The 23,023-nt window shown below is 39.5% G+C and overlaps 1 protein-coding gene across 2 annotated transcripts in view; it reads right to left on the bottom strand.

Moving 5' to 3' along the window:
- limk1a (LIM domain kinase 1a) overlaps positions 1-23,023 on the bottom strand; it is a 55,850-nt gene that overhangs the window by 17,976 nt on the left and 14,851 nt on the right. The window contains exons 1-2 of one of the 2 annotated variants that reach the window (XM_084950004.1): positions 20,583-21,840; positions 8,294-8,432 (exon numbers count right to left, since the gene is read on the bottom strand). In XM_084950004.1, coding sequence (XP_084806130.1) covers positions 8,294-8,432; positions 20,583-20,671 — 228 coding nt within the window. In that variant the 5' untranslated portion in view covers positions 20,672-21,840. Of the gene's footprint in view, positions 1-8,293; positions 8,433-20,582; positions 21,841-23,023 lie in introns of those variants that run through there. The other variant, XM_084950003.1, reaches the window with a different exon arrangement.

The raw sequence follows: 23,023 nt of genomic DNA, 5'->3' as shown, positions 1-23,023 counted from the left end.
ACAAAAATAAACAAACAAAAACATTCTTGACTGTCTTAGTACGCAGAATACTACTTAGTTAATTATATAACTAAGTAATGCTGATTCATCAACTGTTAGCTTCATGGTTACTTGCGCAGTTCTGACCAGGCTTAACATTATGATCAAATTTCACTATAGAAATCCAATGAAAACTTCAGCTTAACTGTCACTGCTTACAAATTGAGAAAAAGGGATGGATTGCTACTGTGCTTATTTGTCTGCATGCAGGAGCGTACTCTACTCGTACTCAGCAAGCTCAGTGAGCAGTCATTAAGTATTTGATTTCCCATCTGATAAAGTTACTGTCATGCAGTGGAGGAAATTCACCCTCTGTTCACCAGGTGGTTATTTTTATAATGCTATGATGTCACTAGAAAATTATGAACTGAGTATTTTCTCAGAAATGTCACTAGAATAGGATACAACAAGTATGTTATGAAGTAAATATCCTTTTAATTAGGATTGTGTTATATTCTTTAAGAAGCTGATTTCATGAGTAATAAAACAAACTTCCTTAAATGATTACACTCTGTGGAAGCGATGCAGAGATGTTAACCCAATTACCAGATGAACGCTGGGAAGTCTGAAATATTCTGTAATATATTTCCAGCTGTAAGCAAAGCAAGGTTCGGGACTTGAATCAACTTTAGATAAATCTACATACAAACTGCTGTAAAACAAAGAACTAAATACAATCCGTGAGGTATTCAACTAGAAAGAATTAGCAACAGGAGTGAAAAACTGCATCAGTAACCTGTATAGTGTGTGACACTAAACTGGCCTCTTTGCAGAAAGCAAAAGTTAAGTTCAGTCCAAGCTGCAGGCACAGAACTCAGAAGTGAAACCCAACAGCCCACAGCTACCCTACGGGGGGGGGGGGGGGGGGGGGGGGGGGGGGTGATTCAGCCCACAGAGGTGGCTGTTCTCATCAGTGTTTCCACACCGGGAAGAGGAAATGATAAACAAGTGTCTTAACACATTTTACTGAAGGCCATTTGCAGATTACTATGTCTGATTAAAATGTTTAAAACAGGGAAGTGATCGTAACATAATCTATTTCCTGCCATCAAACAGGGCACAGTGTGAGAACCTGGCCTCTGAGAGGGAGTTCATATTTAGACTTCAAAATACGATGCAAATTAAAGAGATTACAACATGCTGAAAGAGAGCTTTAAACCAGTTAGTTACTGATGGGATCAACGGCTGCTCTCGAAAAAGCAGTACCACAATCTGAACTGCAGCATCTTAAACATATGTTTTGGCAACACATTAGATGTATCTGTCCTCACTTAGTGGCAAAAGAATCATCAGGCATTTACAGAAACAACTGGCAGACTCCCATGTACACACAAGACACATCAGACCAGTGGGAGTTGGTAAAGTTCAGTGTAGATCTGGGACTTTCCACTGGTTTTACAGCCAACCCAAACACAAGTATTACTTAATATTAACTAAAAATGAAAAGCAACATTTGTCTACCACTAATAAGGTTATACCCTCACTCAACCTAAATCTGCTGAACAGTTCAAATGAAAAACTATGTACACAAATGTTTTTATTTCATTATTTTACTTATTTTAATTTAATAAGCTAATCTATGTAATCATTAACACCGCACAAAGTTTCAGATACATCTGACTGAGTGAAACTGAAAACAACAGTAATGTGTCAAGAACACAACAGAAGTACAGCACATGTTGTAACAGGGTTTTTGAGATTTTCATAAAGGAACACATGATGCCAAAGAAAAGAAAAGAAAATTCCAAAGACTCAAAACACTTGTGATTTCAGGGAAACGCCTCGGATTTTACCTCCAACTGTTTCAGTACATCTTGTATTCTAAGACACAGCAAGGGAAAAGTCCCTGAGATTTATTGTTTAAGGCCTGTCAGGCCAGAATAACCGTCATCTCTCCAAAGCTGTCAGTAACACAACGCAATGAAAACTAACAAACAGCAAACTTGGAAAGGGTTTGGGACCTGATGGACACGCTGCATATAAACTCAGGCCATACAATCATTTTGTTCAGTAATGATTTCAATTAATATAAAAAGTTTACTTTCTCATGAACAACCAAGTGCAGTGCTTCCTGTGAGAATCCTCAGCGCATTTTATTTCCCCATCAACTTTACACTTTTATACAACATGTTTATTAACTAGTCATCTGGTTTGGTTTGTCTTTTGTGGAAAGAGCTTTGCCTTAGTAACTATATGATTCTGTAGGAGCAGAAGTGGCAGAAGTGGCAGTACAGGCAGCAGCGCTAATGTCAGGCACATTCATATATTTGACTTACGGTCAAATATATTGGTGGCTCAAGAGTTGGGAGTTCGTCTTGTAAGTGGAAGGTTGCCGGTTCGAGCCCCGGCTTGGACAGTCTCGGTCGTTGTGTCCTTGGGCAAGACAGGACAGCACCCATTGCCTACTGGTGGTGGTCAGAGGGCCCGGTGGCGCCAGTGTCCAGCAGCCTCGCCTCTGTCAGTGCGCCCCAGGGTGGCTGTGGCTACAATGTAGCTTACCATCACCAGTGTGCGAATGGGTGGATGACTGGATGTGTAAAGCGCTTTGGGGTCCTTAGGGACTAGTAAAGCGCTATAAAAATACAGGCCATTTACCATTTTACTTTGTAGATGTTTTTGTCTTCCCTTTTTTCTTTTGATTTTCCATTTTAACTTCATTTTGGCTCAGTTAGACAAACCATATACAACTGTATATGCAACCTGAGCTGAAAATCACATCAGATTTACTATGCAGGCGGCCTCTTGCCAAGTATTTTGGTTGCAGACTTTATACAGCATATTACACTGTACCTGTGTTTATTGCTACACAACCCAACTTAAAATGTCTCTTAAAACATTTCCACATTTCTCAATCTTGAACTGTTCTGCTCTTTTCCTCTTCTACTTTGTTCCTTCTACTTCTACTCTCCTACTTCTTCAAAACTAATGTATGTCTCAAATATGCAGCAATGTGAAGCAGTTTTACTCATTTTTGACTCATATCTATCATGCACTACCATCAGGGAGGTGTTTGAAATTCCCTCTGTAGCATGACAACTAGCCCAAACATACTATCAGAGCCCTAAACAACTATCATAGCAACAATATGAATGGAGCTTCTACATCCCTAAGCATAGTGGAGATGGTCAGGGACCAAAGAGGACTGAATCCAAAAATGAACTGTGACAAGTTCAAAGAGTTAAAGTAGAGTCTAACAGAAATCTGTGAATCTGTTGCTTTTTTGAGCCATGCAATAAACAAGAATGTAATTTAGACTTGTGTAAAGTAAACCCAACTCAGAAAAAAACTCAGTATTCCAAAAGTGTTATTCATTTTTTCTATTTACAGCACTTTGTATTTGCACTTTGTCCAGAATCAGAGCTCAGACTGCACCACAGCCATCACAGTCAACAACAACAAAAGTTCCTGCTGGCATGCAGGGCCAAGTGACAGCAAAGCGCTGTGGCAAAGATAACAAAGTAAGAGTGAGAAACAGTCAAAACAATCCACTCTCAACCTTTGGATAATTACCAGGCTCGGGTCGATGTCTGGCACAGTTTCCATTGGATGGATCTTGGCCCTGATTTGTTTGCAGAAAGGCTGACTGACTCTAAACTGAATGGGGGCACAGCTGGGATTACTGCAGATTCATTTGTCAGGAGGAGTAATGGAGGGAAAGAGTGATGAGAGGAGAGGGAATTCAATTCCATCTGTTCATTGCATAAATCAGTGTAAGTACAGGTAGGTAGTAAATAACTAAGAGTTATTCTCTACCTGAATTAACTTCTGTCAACTTCCAGCTTAAGGTGCTGAGAGCAGCAGAGGTTGTAGACACACACCTGTTTACACACCAACAGCCCCTTCAATAAAATATAACAGTCTAAGACATATTGTTAGATTTATTTGGTTTAATAGCCCCATCCACAGGGTAGCAGTGGTTACGGTCCAAAACAATAACAGAGACACACGGAGCAATCAGGAATTCAAAGGGAGACTGAAACCACCAAAGCATTTCAAGCTTAATATTTCATTCTTGATCCTGGAAACTGTAGTAGCCAAAATAATCTCCACTTGTCTCCACCGAGAGACTCTTCTTCTGGGATTTTTAACCATAACAAATATTACCCTGACATGTACAAGAAAGTTATAAAAGAAAAGCTGCTCCCCTTATTTACAAGGGATCAATATAGGAGGGAGTTTCGCATATTTGATTTGGCAGGATGCACTTCCTGACACATTCCTCAAGGGATTTGTCTTCTCCCAGGATCAAACCAAGGATCTGCAAAGGTGTAAACTACTGCACTGTGGAGCCACTACAAGAAAGTCCTAAAGTGCCTAAAGGAAAAAAGAACCAGTCAAACTCAGTCTTTCTGAAGAGTAACCGTGTAACATCTGGAATCGATGTTTTATTACACTGAAGAAATAATTTAATCACTTAACTGCACAGACTTTGTGTTTTTGTCCTGTTTTGATTAGAGAAGGATCAACTTCAATTTTTTGGGCTATCCCATTTTGGGATTTTCTCCAAGTGTGACCCACAGATACCATTTTTTTTAGATTCTGACTTCCTCTCTAAAAATGACAGCATGTGCAAGTAAAAGTCAACTTTCTTCAATGCAAAATTGAATTTTCATTATAAAAGACATTATTAAACTTCACAATTTCTTTATAATCCCCCCAAGCTGTTTCTTCCCCTCTGCTGTTGGACACATGAACAATAACCGTATGACTGTTCCCACCACTAACACATGACCCTACGCTGTGTTCACTGCATCATTCCATGTTTGGCACTGATCACCACCTGCACTCATGTATATATCTATCTACTTAGCACTTTTAATTCTTATTCTTATTTTTTATTTTATTTTTTTTTTTTCTCATGTCTATTTAAGCGTTATTTATGACAGTATGTTTGCACTAAGCACCGCAGCAATTTCCTAATGTTGTAAACCTGCTCAACATTTGGCAATAAAACCCTTTCTGATTCTGATTCTGATTCTGATTCTGATTCTGAAGCTGCAGTGAGTTACAGGATCTTCTATAGACAACTAAAAATATAGTGCTTTACTCTGGAAGCAGGTGTAAATAATTAACTGAAAATGAGTTGCTGAACCCCCAAATTCAAAGAGGTCTTTTTCTTTACCAAACAGAAGCTCATACAACATATTTAACAAAACAAATGTCAGGTACTTAGAATTATATTACAGGCATGTTAAGAATTTGTTAGCCTCCTTAAATGTCCATGTTCAGCTGGGTGAAGGTGAATTAAGAGTCTGATGTGATTTGTTGTCACAATTGCTTTCATGGTGTTTCCCCTGCAGTTTACTTTAATTCTATCATGTTGTGTGTGACTGTGCACATGACTATTTGCCTATCTACACTGTTGTGCATTTGTTCCACATGCATGAAACAGACCAGCTCGCAACTGGACATGTGTGAGGATGACCAGTCAATTCCAATCCCTGCCTGGTCAATTAGTGCACCCCTAGTTCTAATTCATTTTCTACTTTGACACTGTCAGTGTAATCGTGAATTTTAAAAAAAAAGTGTCAAATTTTGCTTGTATTAGATAGTTGAGATGTGAAAACGAACTAAAATGTACAGGACACAAGCGTTCTGATATACCAGCTTGATGCAAATAGCTTATTAACTCCTCCAAGCTTCTCTAATCTGTGAATGGAAAAACTTTCAGACTTTTGCACCTTTGTCTCAAAGGCATTCATATTGTTTACTCGAGCAATAACTGTCTCTGGAAAGTGTGAATGTGAGCTTTTGCCTACCTTCTTATCTCCACACACTAAGTTGCTGCACAAAGCTGGCACTCTTGTTACACTGTTAGTTTGGGAAAATTACTGAAATGATCTGATACACCCCAAACATTTAAAAGCAAGAGCATGAGGGCATTTCATACAATCCATAGCTTTGTGATTTGATTTACGGACAAGCATTTTTATGGATGCATCATGAATGAAGCACTGATAATGCTGTGTTATTGTTGTATGTCAATAAACTGCACATAGTAAACACACAAAGAAAAAACACTAAATCTAGGCGTTGCTTGTGGACATTACTGTAGCAGGAGAGATGAAATCCTATGAAACACAAAAACAGCTCTTCCATGTTTGTCTGCAGACTCTGACTCATCACTGCATGATGGAGCTCAAAATGGTTTCACCGACTGTGACAGCAGCTTTTTAAGGTGCAGTGGCCTCAGTGATTTTTAAAAATAGGATTGTGCTTTCCTACTAATCTGTATAGGCGTCAGAGTGACTGTGCAGGATGGGAGTAGGCTTCTCCTTCTTTATAGGGTGTGGCACAGATGTATGGAGCTGACCTTGGTCTGCATGTGTGCACAGTGATACAATTGGACTACCATCTTGAAGCCTGACTGGCTCACCAATCTTAAATTTGCTAAAGTGCAGCTGCAGAGACAGTCAATCAGTGACTCTGCACTGTAAGAGAAGCAATAAACAAGAAAGAGAAGGAGAAAGAGGTAGCAATCACTCCACCTAATTCACTTTACAGTCTCCTCTGTATCATTACTGAGATTGCACAGCAAAGGGCAAGCTGTCTGGAGGCAGAGGAATGATAAAATACACACATGAACCCAAACATTGCGTTCTGCTAGCTTCTGCTTCTGACCAGGAGGAAAATGTGGAAAACCAGATACTCGATATGCAAAGAATGAACTCAGCTTCCCCCCATCAAAGGACCACCAGCGTGTGGGTGGCAATAACTGCACACTATTACTTCAAAGAGCCACTAGACAAATCTTACTGCAACTACCGCATTTTACTATGGTAAAATGTTGCACCTATAGACAGCTGCAGCAAAAACCTCCCTGTTTTGGTCGCAAGCAGGTAGCCCTGGTCGCTCATAGCTTGCATGGAAAACACAGACTCTTCACTGCTAACAGGTGTGAACAGTGTGGCACAAATGTCCACTTTCGAAGTAAAAGTTGTTGGTTGCAACACCTGCAACAATAACGTTTGCTCTAATGGGTATCGTGAACACGAGATACCAAAAACCAAAACTGCTGTTTACTTTAATAACGAATGAGCTTTGCTTCATGAACAAACTGTACACACTGACCACATTTCTATGTAAATTTACAAGTTTGTTACTTCAATAAGACATTTAAGGTCAGGCATGCAGCAACTGCTCTTTCGCTTTTCTAAAATAACAAGAACAAAAGATCAGATAAGTAGCTATATTTGGGCTTATCCAGGTAACATCAGTGTTAACGGTGAGTATTTGGTATCACAAAGCCGGTTCACTTCTCACAGGGCTACACTGCCATGGGAACTTGTTGCAGGCCTATTCTGCTCAGGAGCAAGATAAGAGATAAGAGAACAACATATACAAAACCACCTCAGGGTGACAATCATTCTATGGAAAATCACATAATCACTCCTGGAATATCTCTGCTAGTTGGGATGTTGATTGTAGCCAGGAATAATAGATAAGGTCAAGTAAGAAATATAGATTCAGATACAGAAAACATAGCCTTGGTGTGTTGAACTTGCTTTGTAAGGGAATCTCTTGGAAATGGCCTAATATTTGTGCTAAGAGGTGATCTTAGCAGCATAGGAAGACTGTTTTTTGCAGCTGAAATTACAGTGTGAACCATCCAAATATCATCTTGGCTGCATCTCTCCAACCACCTCAGCAACGATGAGTTAACACGCCAGGAGATTTGCAAACAGGCACAAAACAACATCAGAAAAAAAACGGCATCCATTTGCATTTCTGCTACTGCTGGCATTGCACTGGCAGGGAAACTGGGCCCTCAGATATATAAAGACAACATATTTTATTACACCAACATACAATATTAATCGGTCTCTCCAGGCTTTGAATGTGTGTGATTCCATCACTAATCAACAAATAGACACAAGTCTCTTTTGGTGCTGGTATCTTGTCTTTTCTATAATGCAGCAGCACTTATCAGCAGAAGCCAAGTTTATCTGCTTTCCAGCACTGTGGCCACATCTATTGTGCACTCAAACCTCTCCTGTGTCACAACAAGAGCTCTGACTTTCACTGGAGGTCTGTAAGAAGATCTCTCTAAGCTGCCAAAGGCATCAGGGTCAGTTATAGGTCTGGCACATGTCCTATTAAAATCTACCCTTGTTGGCACACAGCAGCCAGTGAGGCTGTAAATGTACAGACTCAGATGTGTGTATGGGTCTGTCACGGCCTGAACTCAAGGTTTATCGGCAAACCAAGAACCGTGGGGGTGCTAAGTGATGAGTTAAGTGGCAGATCCTCTTACCATAATGAGGCCAGTGGTGATCGGGTCGTTGCAGCCATGGCACAGCTCCCCAAATTTGGCCCAGTAGTCCTTCTTGCAGAAGAGCCGGCCATCTTTTTCATAATACCAGTGGGACAGCGAGGCGCTGCACTCACAACACCTAACAGGAGAGGAGACAGAAACGGACACAAGAACAATTAATTTAACAGAAGATTAAAGACAAAGTAATACCACTGCTCCCTTAAACATGAATAATCCAAACATAATGAATATGATCAAGTCCCTTTGCGGTCGTAAAAGAGAGAAAGTAAATTAAACTTTTTGACAACACAGAAATTAAAAACATACAACAACCAGAATGAAATATTTGAATTGCAATAAACCAAACCAAAAGTTTTTCCAATTTACGATATTCTAATAAAAAAAAAAGAAATAAAATAAACTAACCTTGCTTTCATATTTAAAATGGGCAGACAAAACAGATGAATTAAACAATTACATGTAAAATCATTTACTGCGATCAATATTATAAACAGATTCATCAGCTGTTATTTTCAGCACCCTGAGTAGTTCAGTCAACCTGCAGGTCAGACCTCCAGGAAAGTTAAGTGGTGCACAGCAGATTGACTTGTTATTGTGCTGACAGAACACAATATTGTACTGCTCTCTGTAAACCATACTTTAACCCTCCTAATGACGCCTTGCAGAGCTCCAAATTATAGTTTTCATAGCGATAACAAGTTCCTTCGTGGCCCCGTCACACACCACGCAATAGGCAAATGATAATACATTAACCCACAGCTTATGACTGGAAAAACAAAACAGAGTCACAGCAAATAGAAAACATGAATGATAAACAGAGCAAACACTACGTCAACCGACGTAGCCTAGTAAGCTAGGCTAAGTTATCCTAGTAAGCTAGCATAAACCTAGAATAAATAGGATAAATAAAGTGTATCTTATGTTATCTTTATCGTATTTTGATTAATTTACAACCCCAATATCAACAAAGTTTGGACGCTGTGTAAAATGTCAACAAAAAGGAATGCAAATTTTATAAACACATTTTATTCACAACAGATTATAGAAAACTGTTTTTTTTTTAAACTGAGACATTTTACCATTTTAGGGAGAGAAAAAACAGCTCATTTTGAATTTGATGGCAGTAACGTGTTAAAAATAAGCTGTGATGGGGTAACAAAAGGGTGAAAAGGTAAGCGGTGTGGACTAAGAAGAAACTGCTGGAGGGACACTTCGCAATCAATTAGGTTACCTGGCAACAGATTGGTAACATTATTGGATATAAAAAGAGCACCTTTGAGAGACAGAGTTTCTCATAAATAAATATGGGCAGTTGTTCACCAATTTGCAAAAAAATTGAGTCTACAAATTGTGGAGCAATTTCAAAATAATGTTCCTCAATGTAAAATTGCAAAGAACAAATATCTCATCATCTACAGTACATAATATCATCAACAGATTCAGAGTAATCGAGAAATCCCCAGTGCATGGTGCAAGGCCAAAAACCAATACTGGAAACATGACGGATCTTGGGATACTCAAGTGGCATGGAAATCACTGGATGGACTCAGGAACATTTCCAGAAGTCATCGTCTGTGAGTACATTTCACCGTACAATCAGCAATTGCAGATTAAAGTTCTATGATGCAAAAAAGAATGTGATCCAGAAGCAGGACCATCCAGCTTGTTATCAGCACTCAGTTGAAAAGCTTGCGTCTCTGATGGTGCAAGGGTGTTTTAGTCCCTGTGCAACATGCAGCTTGTACACCTGGAAAGGAACCATCACTGTATATACAGATTTCACAAGAATACATGCTTCAACCAGACAACATGCAAATTTTCATTACCCTACATAACTTTAAATGTATTTATTTTATTAACATGAATTTAAAACACACACACACAAACACACTCACACACAGACATACACACAAAAAAACACTCCGTCATCAGGCTGCTCCCGTTTGATTGTCTGAAAATAAGCCAGTGTTGTGGTATGGTTTCTGAGCCTGAGTCTACACCAGTTACTAAGAAGACGGTCTGATAGTGAGCCCAAAAAAGATCCTTATCTCTAGAGCTAGTATATCACCAGAGTTTAATCGCAAAACCAGTCAGTCACCCTGATAGACATCAGATGATGACAGACAGAAGGCAGCTGAGACGCCAACAGATAAAAGGCTGTTCGTATGGTGATAGACAATGAGACAGATACGAGACACACAACTTCCAAGTTCACCTACAATGCAGATAGTACAGACTGATACACATGTGAGTGTGACATTCAAAATAAGTCCAGGTGTTTTCCTGGTAACTGATGGCAGATAAGAAAAGTATTTCTATGGGAACAGTGTGTTAATCTCTTATGGGTCAGACTTTTGTTGAACACACAACTGGGAAAGAAATGTCCATAAAAAAACAGGTTGAGTCCTCCTGATTTTCCAGCCGATCAGAAAACAATCGCTTTTTTTCTCCACACTGCACGACTTTGTGAAAGTCGTAGGCACAATAGCTCTGCATGTGTCCATAAATCAAAATGTGTGCTAATCCCCCATGCATGTGATAATGCATTGGTAATACACTGCTGACGTGCTTACAAACTGTGAGTGCTTGTTTGTAATCAGTCTAAATCAGTGCGTCTAGCATCCATGACTAAGTGAGCATCTCTGGTCCTTCCCAGTGGAGCTTGCCTCCCATCAGCTGGCTGTCTGGGCTCATCTCTGCTCAGGGCAGCTTAAAACAAGGGCTGCTTGCTCTAAACATATTATGGATTCAGAAGCTGAAGCATAATAATTGACCAGAATAATACAAGTTGATTCTAGGTGAGGGACCAGAGTAAGAGCAACTACTATGAAAGAAAGAAGAAACAAGGACTACTTACTCTGACTGGGACAGGGTTACTAAGGCTGGGTGAGCACTTTGTTGCTGGACCTTATGCCATGCAAAAGAGCTACACAACAGCTGCAGGAAGTACTGTAGGACTTGTGTGGTGGACATGTGGATTGAGCGGTGGTTGGGGAAAAGGATGTCTCCAATTTCCTGGTTGTCTTTTCTTATTTTTGCAGACTTGTTAATTTCTTTTTTAAATGAACTATCTAGGGGTTTGAATTCTAGGTTGCAAAACACAATAAAAAAAGGAAATTGTTTTGATCATTTATCCCCCTCCCAAAAAATTAAAGCTCCAAGGATTTTCTGCAGAGGGCTGAAATGTGGTGCATCCTCTGCATCCCCTCCCTTTTTTCTCTTTGCTGCACTTTAAGGATTCTTACTCACTTTGTTGAATACCTGTCCGTGTTTGCTAGAGTAAAAACTGAGAGACTCATTAATATATTCAGCAGAAGCAGCAACTTTCTGTGACTTTGACCGAGGCCTTTCACCTTGTGTGAGCCACACACTGCGTACAAACACATGACCTTGCAGCACATACTGACACACATGCAATTTATTTATTAGACAGACACACTCAGTCTCCCCAGTGTCCGCATGCGGGGCTTCACTGCAGCTCAGCAGATTGTGGCAGAGCTGCTTCAGTATGCAGCGCGTCTGGGTGAGCAGGGGGGAGGAGGAGACTTTGAAGTGGGTCAAGGCTTTCGGAAGACGTCCGCAGTGCCGAGCCAGGAGCTACTCGGCTGTCTTGGCTCTCTGCCCCTCAATAACTGTCTATCACTTCACACGTACACATCCTGAGAGGTCCTGCTGAGGCAAAGTCATACCTGGGTGGAATGCATGCAATTCTAGGAGTCATTGTAAAGTTCAGTGGGTCTGCTACTTTCTGAAATTTGTCTCCATGTAGTCCTGAGGGGTAGCAACGTATTAAAGATATGAGTGAATACATTAGTGCCTCCCAGGAGGAGATTGCAAAATTTCTGCCTTCAGCACAAGAATCTTATCTCTGAGGTAAAGCAGACTTGCAGCAAAGCTGAATTACAACCCAAGACTCCCATGGAGGGGGAAAAAAGCCCCACCACAATAAAAATAGTGTGTTAATGTGTATTTGTTGGCTCTCTTTTGGTGTTTTTGTGTGATTGTGTTTGGGTGTGTGGTGGCATTGACGTGTAAGAGGATTATCAGTGTGAAAGACTCAGTTAGAGCCTCTGCCCGTTCTGCTATGATGCTCCAAAAATCTAACTAGTAGAGAGCTTAACAGTTTCTTATACCCTGCTGAGCTCTGACAACTCCTCACAAAATAAAATAATGCCAGCTGGATCTCAGAGGGGAGGAAACAACCAATGACAGAAGAGCTGAGTTTAAAGGAGGGGAGTGAGTAAATCTGCAACTGTTCCCCCCCTCCTGCTCGGATCCCTGGTGGAATTAGCTGAAAGTATCTGAAAGAGGAATACATTCCTTTTCCAGTCAAAAGGAGGCAGTTTTTTTTACCCTGCCTCTCACCTCACCTTCCTCCACAAACATCTGCTCTCTATCCAAGCGCCATCACGTGTTACTCAGTGTCTGTTGAGGCATTTGTGCTCAGAGAAAATCTTCTATCTTTAAGTTTTACACAACATAGACTATAGCAGCAGAAGACCACCCTGGGTGCCACTACAGATTGAAAGCTTTGCCTGGTCTGATGAGTCTCGGTTTCTGCTGCTACATTCAGATGGTAAGGTCAGCATTTGGTGTAAACAGCATGAAACCATGGATCCATCCTGACTTGTATAAATGATTCAGGATGGTGGTGACAGTGTGACGATGTGGGGGATATATTCTTGGCACACTTTGGGTCTCTTGGTACCCAATGAGCATCATTTAAATGCTACAGCCTACCATGTCCAGACTCTATGATCACAGTGCAAGGATCTTCTGATGGCTGCTTCCAGCATGATAACACGCCATGTCTTAAAGCTCAAATCATCTCAAACTTATTTCTTGAACATGACAATGAGGTCACTGTACTCAAATGACCTCCACAGTCATCAGATCTCAATCCAATAGAGCACATTTGTGCTGCAGATTTGTCAGTACAGACAAAAATCTCAGGAGAATGTTTCCAACACCTTGTTGGCATTAATAATTAAGGAAGCTCTGAAGGAAAAAAGGAGTCTAGATCAGTACTAGCAAGGTGTACCTAATGTGGCCAGTGAGTGAATATGGGCAGACAGGCAGATGACTCGCCCCCTGCTGCCCATTATGAAGAATGCAGGCTTAAGTCTCATTTTTTAAGATCTGAAAGCTGTGTCCAGGTCTATGACAGGTTAACCCTGACCACTTCTTTTTGGTCAGAGAACAGTCTTAATATTGAATTGTCAGAATAAATTAGTTTTTTGAATTCTGTATTTTGTAAGTTTTTTAAGGTTTTAGTCAAGCTCAACAAACATGAATCTTCACTGGATTGACAAATATCTCTTATAACTGCGTGGAAACATTGTTTAAGATTGCAGTATTGAGCTATATTAATAGAAAAATGGGCTGGTTTGGTTAAACAAGAAAAAAAAAGGGATGAAGTTGTTGACAAAATGTGCGAAACTCCAAAATCAAACTTCTGAGGTTATTTCAGTTCATTCTGTTCTTTCTGATGCACAATGCAAATATGTTTTATGGTTATTAAGAAATATCCAAGAAAACAAGACTACAACATTGGATTTGAGATGACTCTTCCTTTTGCATTTTTCATTTAATGGCCAAATTGGCTAGATAAAAAAAAGAAGCTTGAATCAGTGCATTTATATAAAATGTTTCCATTCTGATACACGACATATCCATAAATGTGCATGTAGGACTAACATGCTGCTAAATGTGCTGAAACGCTATCAGTGATGGATCGGATGATCTCATTGGACAGCTCTATGATGTAATATGTTTGTGAATGACTCTTCATCTGTTCATCACAGTGACAGCCTGACCGGGGTCGATACCTAACGTGATTAGCTTGTCCAGCTGGTATGAATGAATGAATGAATGGAGAGACATGTATCTTCTGACAGACTCAACTGGAAATGTAAACACAATGAATGAGACAAGACGACACAGATGTGACCGAACACATCTCATCTGAAATAACACACAGTACATTTCAACATGTAAACAGACCACATTGTATTTATTTATGTGGCTTTGAAGTAAAATTAGAATAATTAAGTTGATCAAACTTCATTAATCATCATATTTTCCGTTATATTAAAATGAAAATATCAATGTCACATGAAATTTGAAAGGATAAACGAATTAAAGTTGCTTTTTTAATTAGCAGTGATTAAACTAAAAACAGACCAATCATTGGATTTTTGGATTTTTTTCTTGTGCGGTGAAGTGAATCTACCCAGCGTTGGATTAAATTAAGTCTGTGTCTATATTGGGAGTTTTTGAACAGTCCTTTTTATCAGATTTGCAATGATTAGTTAGTAAATTAGTTAAATTAGTTTATTTTAATTAGTTTTCTTGTCAATTAGCCAATTTGCAGGGAAATTGATCCACAAATATTTAGATTGATCTGTTGTTTAAGTTGCTTGTCAAGGAAAGTGCACTATTGAAAAAATATTTAGTGTTTGCAGGTTGTGAGAATACATTGCTCATCTCACAGCAAAATTTTAAAAAGGAGTATCTTTGGGTTCTGGACTGCTTAGCAGGACACTTAAACACATTCACTTGGACTCTGGAAAATGTTAACACTTCTCATACTTAAGAAAGAAATTAATCTCTACAGAAAAAAAGACAGGATAATTCAACAGCGAGAAGAATTTCCTGCACTTCTACAGGTTTGCGTCAATCAGGAATACACAGCAGACGCGCAGACAGACAATGAATAATTTATTGGGGATAAATGTCCACATTATTTCAGCTGTCATGGCGAGGCTGAACTGACATGCAGAGCTTTGTGCTCGTAAATATAAATCTGCACTGTAGCAAATACAAAAGGAAGCAAGATTACAACTATTTTCTCCCACATGTAATCAAAGTTGACATCAGGTTTAAAGTAGTAAGTAACCTCAAGATTTTTTTTAAAAGACTTAATTTAAATAAATTTAAAAAATGCCATTTAACTGCCCATAGACTAGCCTGACATACTGAACCAGTCTGCTCAGCTCACCATCACTGAATACAACGTGAGATAAGAAAGAAAGGGTTGCATTTGTGAAGCTGGAACGGCACAGTTTTGGATATGTTGCCTGTATTTTTTCTTGACTAAAATATACACCAATAAATTCCCATATTACATATTCTAAATATATGCAAGTACTATCGCCTCAGTTTGAGCTAACTTGCTAGTACGTAAAAACATGTCTTAGATTTTATTCTCTGATGACTCGAACGCCTCGCAGTGAAGTAAAAGCAAACAAGTCTCCCACACAAACACCGCCGCCCACCCGGTCCTGGTCAGCATTTTGTGATGTGTCTTTGTGTGTGGGTGTGTACACATAACCACAGGTCATTAAATGAGGTGAAGGCTGAAGGCTGAGGTGGCTACAGGAAACGGGAGGGCTCAAAAGGAAACAGTATGTGTGTATAGGACCGCTGCACCTCCCAAACACGCACGCGCGTACCAGCACACGCAAGCATCTCTTCATCAATTATTAAATCTTCCATCATCCGAGTCAAGCTCAGGACATCCATCTTCCTTCTATCTGCAAAGACAGATGAAATGCTGAGAGTACCTATGATCAATAAGCCAATAAACAGGTCTGCCCAGAAAAATCTAGAAGAATTAGACAACCGACATCAAACGTGTATGATATTTGACGGTGATAGAAACAAATTTGCCTACTGTGCAAAAACCCCAGAGTGAGCACTCAGCTGTTGTTACTGTGTGTGGAGGATAGGCTCAAATCAACCTCAGGCAAAAGAGAAAGGAGCACTGAGACGGAGGGGTGCTCTCACACGCACATACATGCACACACAGGGGGGAAAGTCAAGCTGAGGAAACGACTGTCTGGGGGACGCCCCTCAAAGGAGACATAAATAGATTAAATTGCTGGTCTGGAGCCAAATTTCCACTCCTGATATTTTCCCAGGAAGGAAAGGAGGATGTCCAACATGTCAGTGACATAAAAGGATCATGTGCATTAAAACTCTGACTATGAGGACTTTTTTCTGTCTGAGCTGGACTCTTTGATTCAGTCAGCCTTTACACATTAACACACAGCACAGACACATTCATCAGGCCCATTCCCACGCGCCCCCTCTTCATCACCCTCCCCCTGCCTGGTTCCCCCTTCCTCCTTCTCCACGGCAACACAAAATGCCACAACGATGATGTCACCCTCTCTCATAAAAAAACAGGCATTACCTCATCACCTTCTGCTCACCCTCAGTCTCACTCTATTGGGTGGTACCCAGAAATCAGCGCAGCCAATCAGGCTTCACCCCGCTCCCCTGACCTTGGCAGACTCAGCAGCATCCACACTCACGCTGACCCCTCGTGTTTTCTGCTACTCTTAAGGAATTGAGAACCAGCCAAGGAGAGCGGGCTGTGCATTTTAAACAGTATATATAATGACATCCTCCTGAGGCTCAACTCTGCTGAACAAGTGTTTCAGCCCGTGGGAGAGACTCTTTATTCCAGGCCCGGCAGTCTATTCAGCTGGTAAACAGGAGCTCTGGCAGACTGTGAGTGAGTGGAGTGCACGGCAGCAGTTTCCTTTGTGACTGCTAAGCCATGTAGACTGACCGATTGTCAGTGCAGTCGGCTCGCTGACCGTCTCACTTGTTCCATCGAGGAAGTTGATAAAAGGTATCTGGGAGCTTTGGGAGAGCTGTTTAGTAGGTCTCATTCATTAGCAGGTTTCTTTTACAGACCAACTCCAAGCTTAAACACTAACACATGAAATGAAACCAGTGAATTGTTCAGTGGTTATAACAGTACCTCACTACAAAAGCTTTATCCGGACACTTACTGCTAGCATTAATCATGAGAACCAATGCTATGAGCTCAAAGTATGAGGTTATGTGGTTGGACAGGTGAGTCACACACCAGACTATTTTGCTGAATTATCAACAACTGCGTGGACCACTATTAAAAAAAAACACAAAGACTTTTAATAGGATTTATGCAAAATTCTTATCAATTTTGTTCTCAAAATGCATTTTTCTAGCATGGGTTTAACTGAGATGCCACTTTAAAATTTGGAGGACTTTGCACATGTAGAAAACTACATTAGCTAGTTCTCCACTGCTAGGGCAAATATCTGGTACCATGGCTCTGTGAATGTGGACTCTCAGGCTTGTTGCATGGAACATATTTGAATGTTTGCAGATTTGGAGGCCTGCAGAAACCACAAATTTGCAGGTAGGCGACTAATGTTTTGTTTACAGCTTCTCATAAACAAAAGCACATAGTGATGACATTCTCTCTCGTTTAACCAGCCTTAAACATAAGCAGATTTAGATTTGGTACATGGTGTCATACCAGGAAAGTATCACACTGAAGTTAAATGTGTTTTTCTGGTTTCAAACTCTCTGTGAAGCAATTCACCTGATTTAGACAATTTCAAAGAACATATAACTATATTAATAATAATAATAATAATAATAATAATAATGATAAACCAACTCAATGTATAATTTACAAAGTTATATTAGGACAATAGGGACATGAAATTTTGCATAATTTCTTATAGAAGGTGTATCTTTCCCCTGGAATATTTTAAACTTGATAAACTGAGACAGAATCAACCCAGTTACTGATGCTGCTCCACTTTACTGAACCTGAAGTGTGTCCTTCTTGGCTCCCCCTTCTAATCATACATTATGAGACTCAAGCAGAGTAAACATACAGTTACCAGCACATGCACACTTCATTTAAAAGACTTTTTTGTCTCATCTTTGTCTATGATGTATGTGACTTTATTGTTACAGTTGTGTTTTTGTTTGTTTCATAAAAATAAAATGATACAAAAAGGAAAAAAATTAGTGAATCATGGATGTGTCAGTAGAGGAATTTTATAGTTCTGTTTCTGGACTCATTAATCACATAATCGTGTAGTTGTTTCTGGTTTGGTGTCACAGAGTCCTCTACTGCATCACATGGCAGTTTTATTTTCTCCCCAACAGACGGTGGTGTGGGTAAGGCATCACAGGTGGGTGTGGACAGCCGGGTGAGAGTTGAAAGTTGAAAGAAAATGATTTTTGTTAGGAGGAAAAAACAAAACAATGATGCTACTGCCCGGACCTTTACGTAGACTTTAGGGCCCTTTTTTTTTACACTCCTGTTAACAACTGCTAAAATATTTGAAGTGTAGGGTGTGAAGTTTTTTGGCTTTCAAACTAATCTACATGCTGAACTATTAATGGGCTGTTCTCAACACAATCATGCTGCAAAACTAGAACATCTTTATTCTTGTGAGCTTAGCTTAGCTTATTTTTTGTCCCTGTAAAATGATGAAGGTCAGATATGAAACTGGCAGGACTCTTTCAACAGTGACAAAATGTGAGCTTTAATATTCTTCATCTTTTTTAATCCCATTCAGGGTTTAAGTCTGGACTCCATCTCCTCCAAACAGAACAAAATTGAATTTTTAAAGTGTGATTAAAGCACAGGAGCGAGTGCCAAAGGTTAGAGCTGGGAAAAAGGCGATTAATAAAAATACACCCGTCACACAGGACGACTTTTTCCTCCCAAATATTATCAGCCGGCATGAACTCCAGATATGAATTTGATGAGGTGCAGGCAGAGGAAGGAGACTCAAATGATGTTTTTCTAGATTTTCAAAAGCTACAATTGCAGCCATTAAACAACACAGGAAATGTTAAATGTTGTCCAATATCCTGCAGAACTACCACATTAACACCTAAGAACTTCCTGTGATAGTCTCAAGGTCATAAAAGAGGAAACAAGTAATGACTTTCTATTTCCTCAAAAGAGGAAGTCAATACAATTTGAGTAAATATTGGAAGAAAAACTTGACAAAAAATAAGTTGCATCACCAAACGTCTTTGTTAGAGAAGCAAACATGGTGAAAAAAATATGAAAACAGACTTAACAGAACAGAGCATCGGAGTAAGTATAATAGTTAATTCTTTCACAGAGAAAAACTAATCATAAAATTAAATATAAAACCATCGAAACTGACTTTATTTTCCCAGTTTGACCAGCGTTTTAGGGCTCAGGTGCATCCCACCGTCATCTCTGTTGTTAATGAGAGGACTGAGTGTCCTCTCAGAGTGCCTGGTTGTTCTGGATAATGCTTACATTATCTTCTAAGACACAAACAGCCAAAAAAGAAATAAACGTGCTAAGCCCAGAAAGTGCATTCTCATCTAGTACGTGACTCACAAAAAACACACGACTTTGCTCGAGGGTGGTGACGTAAGCACGTCTATCCGATAAAAAAAACAACGACGTTGAGCCCGCGGTGTCAGTCACATGTGGGACAGCAGCGTTTGATTCATGGTGGCACTTTTAAAAGAGGGAAGTCAGGAAGTTCAGGGGCTTTTGCATCCAGAGAGACGGAAGTGTGAACGACACCGAGGACTGATGTGTGCCGGCACTTTGGAGAAGTGAGAGATCATTTAAGAGAAATGAGTTAATTTCAGTTACTGCATCACCCTCAAGTGCATTCCTAAAGACTGTTGGTCAGAATATATACAAGGAACATAGTTCATGCATATCAGAATACACTTAGTGCTGCTTTTCATGCCAGCACAGAGAAAGTGAAAGACACTCCTAACCAACCACCACACTTTCTCTTTGGGGTTAGTTTACTGCCTTTTTTTGTCTAATAATTAATTGGGTTTTGAGCTGCACCAAGAAAAAAAAAATATAAAGATGAGAATATTAATAAGTCACTAATATATTACCAGTAAATAAATCCATAGTGAAAATAATCACTAGTTACAAGTTACTTTTTAGGACAAATTTAGCCATAAACTCAATTCTTAGTCCAACTTTTTTGACAGAATTAAGCAAATATATTTTTCATTAATCTGTTCCTGTTAATTAGTCTAATCATTTAATTATTTTTTAAATGATTTATAAAGCAAAAATGAAGATTTTGAGTTTTTACACGATGGTCAAGTACACTTTTGAACAGTTAGTCCAACAGAAACATCCTCCTTTAAACAGTTTTTATATATTTTATACTTTAAACACTTCATCGGCTTGGAAAATAATGGTTTGTCAAGGTAAATAGGGTTAAATAAAGTTTTGAAAACTGCAACACTGTCAAATAAGACCAACAAAAAGACAGCCAGAACAAAAAGTCCACAAAAAGTTCTACTCTTGTTTAGTACTTTGAACTTATCAAGAGTTTTCGAATAAGCTCGGAGCACGACTTATGTCCAAGCTAAAGTTCTGTTTCGCTCTCAGCAGCTCAAACATCATTGTTATCATCTATAAACATAGACTGATGGGTGCACTCACACTCTGGGCTGCCTGCTGCGTTGCTTCTTTGCTGACATGTCACCCGAGGGAGCAAACGCGTTGTTTAGACAGTCCGAAGACAGACTCATGTCAGCAGCTCTGATGTTTGACTCACTAAGCTCGCCCGGCTTCACGGCCTCGCTGTCACAAGCGTCAGTGTCTCTCCCTTCCTCTGCTTCCTCTCTGAGTGCAGCTGTGTACAGAGAGGGTCACACTTCTTTATCAGCCACTTCCTGTTCTCGTCCTCTGGGAGACTCGACCCTGTGACAGCAGAGGCTTCGCCCACAGCAGCCCTGCCTTCCTCACAGCAGCTCATTTCTTCTGTTTAAACTTCATGAGGCAAATTTCCTGCACTCGTCAATACATTTAAAGGCTGTGGCGGAGCAAATCAAATTTTCCTCTTATCCATCATCTATTAAACCCTTCCACGGCCTCTCCAACTATTAGATTTACCAACCTCTTCACAGGAGCACCAGAGAGCTTTGTTTTATGAAGGATGGGGTGAGGTGAAGAGAGGAAGCAGCTCCTGAGCAAGGTGTAACCTTACTCACAGAGAAATCAGCAACCCGTTGAAGCTGGTTTCTAACCCAGAAAAAAGAGGGGAAAAAATGCCACCCAATTCAAAATTTCAGGTCATCGTCTCAAAATTTTCATTTAGTAACTTAAAATTTCAATTTTATTTCTTTATTTGGAGATATTTTCCCAGAAGTTTGAAGTCCAAATGTTTGAGGTAACTAACTCCAAATTTGAGATAATAACCTAAAGTTTTGACTTACGCTGGCTGAGCGGTGGAGACAAGCTTCCACAGTAACCACATTCAAACCAGTCAGACAGCAGAGTCTTTAGTGATAAGCTGATATCAGCCAATCAACATGTTTTCGAGATAGTTCAGAAATAGAATCAGTCACAGTTAGTCCACACATCAAATTACCTTCAGCACATAATCATGTTAACAAATTACTGTTCCTGCAGGAAACAGAAGCAGGTTAGCATTTTTTAATTCATCTGTTTTCAAGGAAACAATCGCCATGCTCTTATTTTGAAAGTTTAGTTACAGCTTGCCTACTGGTCAGCCCCTCATTGTGGAAGCCCTAATGAATCTGATGAAGCTTGCCACAGTCTGCCACAGACCCCCCACTGCATCCATATGTCATATGTTTTTATTATGTCTAATAATAATTTTGATTCAAACCTCAGAGTAAGTCAGAATTTTGATATAACCCCAAATTTTGAGGAAAAATATAAAAATAGTAAAATAGTTTTAAAAAAGTATATAAATTCAGCAGCTTGAACAAGCCTCCATAAGTTAGAGCTCCATCAGCACTTTAGAGGCAGCTAATAAGCTTACATGTTAAAAATTTATGAAGTAATTTACTTACAAGAGAACTTCGCAAACACTCGCGCTTCATGTTTTACTTTTCTGCTGCTATATTTTCCCCACACATTTCATTTGTTTGACAGAATTATTGTGCATGTTTGGGATTTTTGGAGTTTTAGTGTTATTTTGGGAAGTGTTTTCTGTTTGGTTTCATTTTCTCAGTTTTTTTTATTGATTCCAGTAAAAGAGCTTTTGTGTGATTTGTTGTGGTTTTGAACACTTCAAAACCATTTATTCAAGTTTCAGTTTCTGTTTAAGTTTTCTGTTTTGTTATTTAGGATTAGGATTACTGCTCTAATCTCCTCAATATTTTATAGTATTAGTATTTTAATAAGATTTTTGGGGGGTTAGTATAGTTCATTGTGTTTTCTGAGGTCTGTGAGTTCAGCATACCTGGGGTATATTTCTGTTATCTGGAGTCACTCACCCTAAGATTATCAATCCAGTAATCGGTTATCTGCTCTGTATGTTAACCCAGGGTTTCCCCTGCATGTTCACATGGAAGCGGGGGTGATGCCAGCAGAGCAGCTGATTTCACAAAGGAAAATGAAACTATTATTCCAATATTAAGGGGTTAAACACATAACTTGACCGAAAGCAGCAATATGAAAGAAATATATTTAAAGCACTGAATGAACATGTGTGCACTTTAAGTGCTTTGACCAATGAGGCTGTCAAAAAGCGGCTACATTAAGACAGTTTAGCTTATCTGAAGCCAGGAAAGATAGCGGGCAAAAACGCTGACTATCAGTCCAATAACTCTATCATTAACACATGGGATAATCCGATGGATTATTATCAAGTGTTTCCTTAAATTAGGGTTCAAAAGACAATTTTAGTTTTTATTCTTTAAACCGCAGCCTCGGTGGTGTAAGGAAAAAAAAATCAAACAAAGTTGATATGGGATCAATAAGTACTGATAGCTGCTCTGTTTTGGGATCATCATATTATTGCTTTCAAAAAATTAATTTCAGAAATGAAATGGTTACATATAAGAAGATTCAGGGGAAACACAAAAACTTTGAATAGTACTAAAAAAATGTAAACTCTCCCTACTCACCAT

This window comes from Perissodus microlepis, chromosome 14, assembly GCF_051167445.1.
Source record: "Perissodus microlepis isolate ML-2025 ecotype Zambia chromosome 14, ASM5116744v1, whole genome shotgun sequence".
Lineage (NCBI taxonomy): Eukaryota > Metazoa > Chordata > Actinopteri > Cichliformes > Cichlidae > Perissodus > Perissodus microlepis.
Note: the sequence above shows the minus strand (reverse complement) of the source record. Positions and strands in the feature narration are given on the sequence as shown.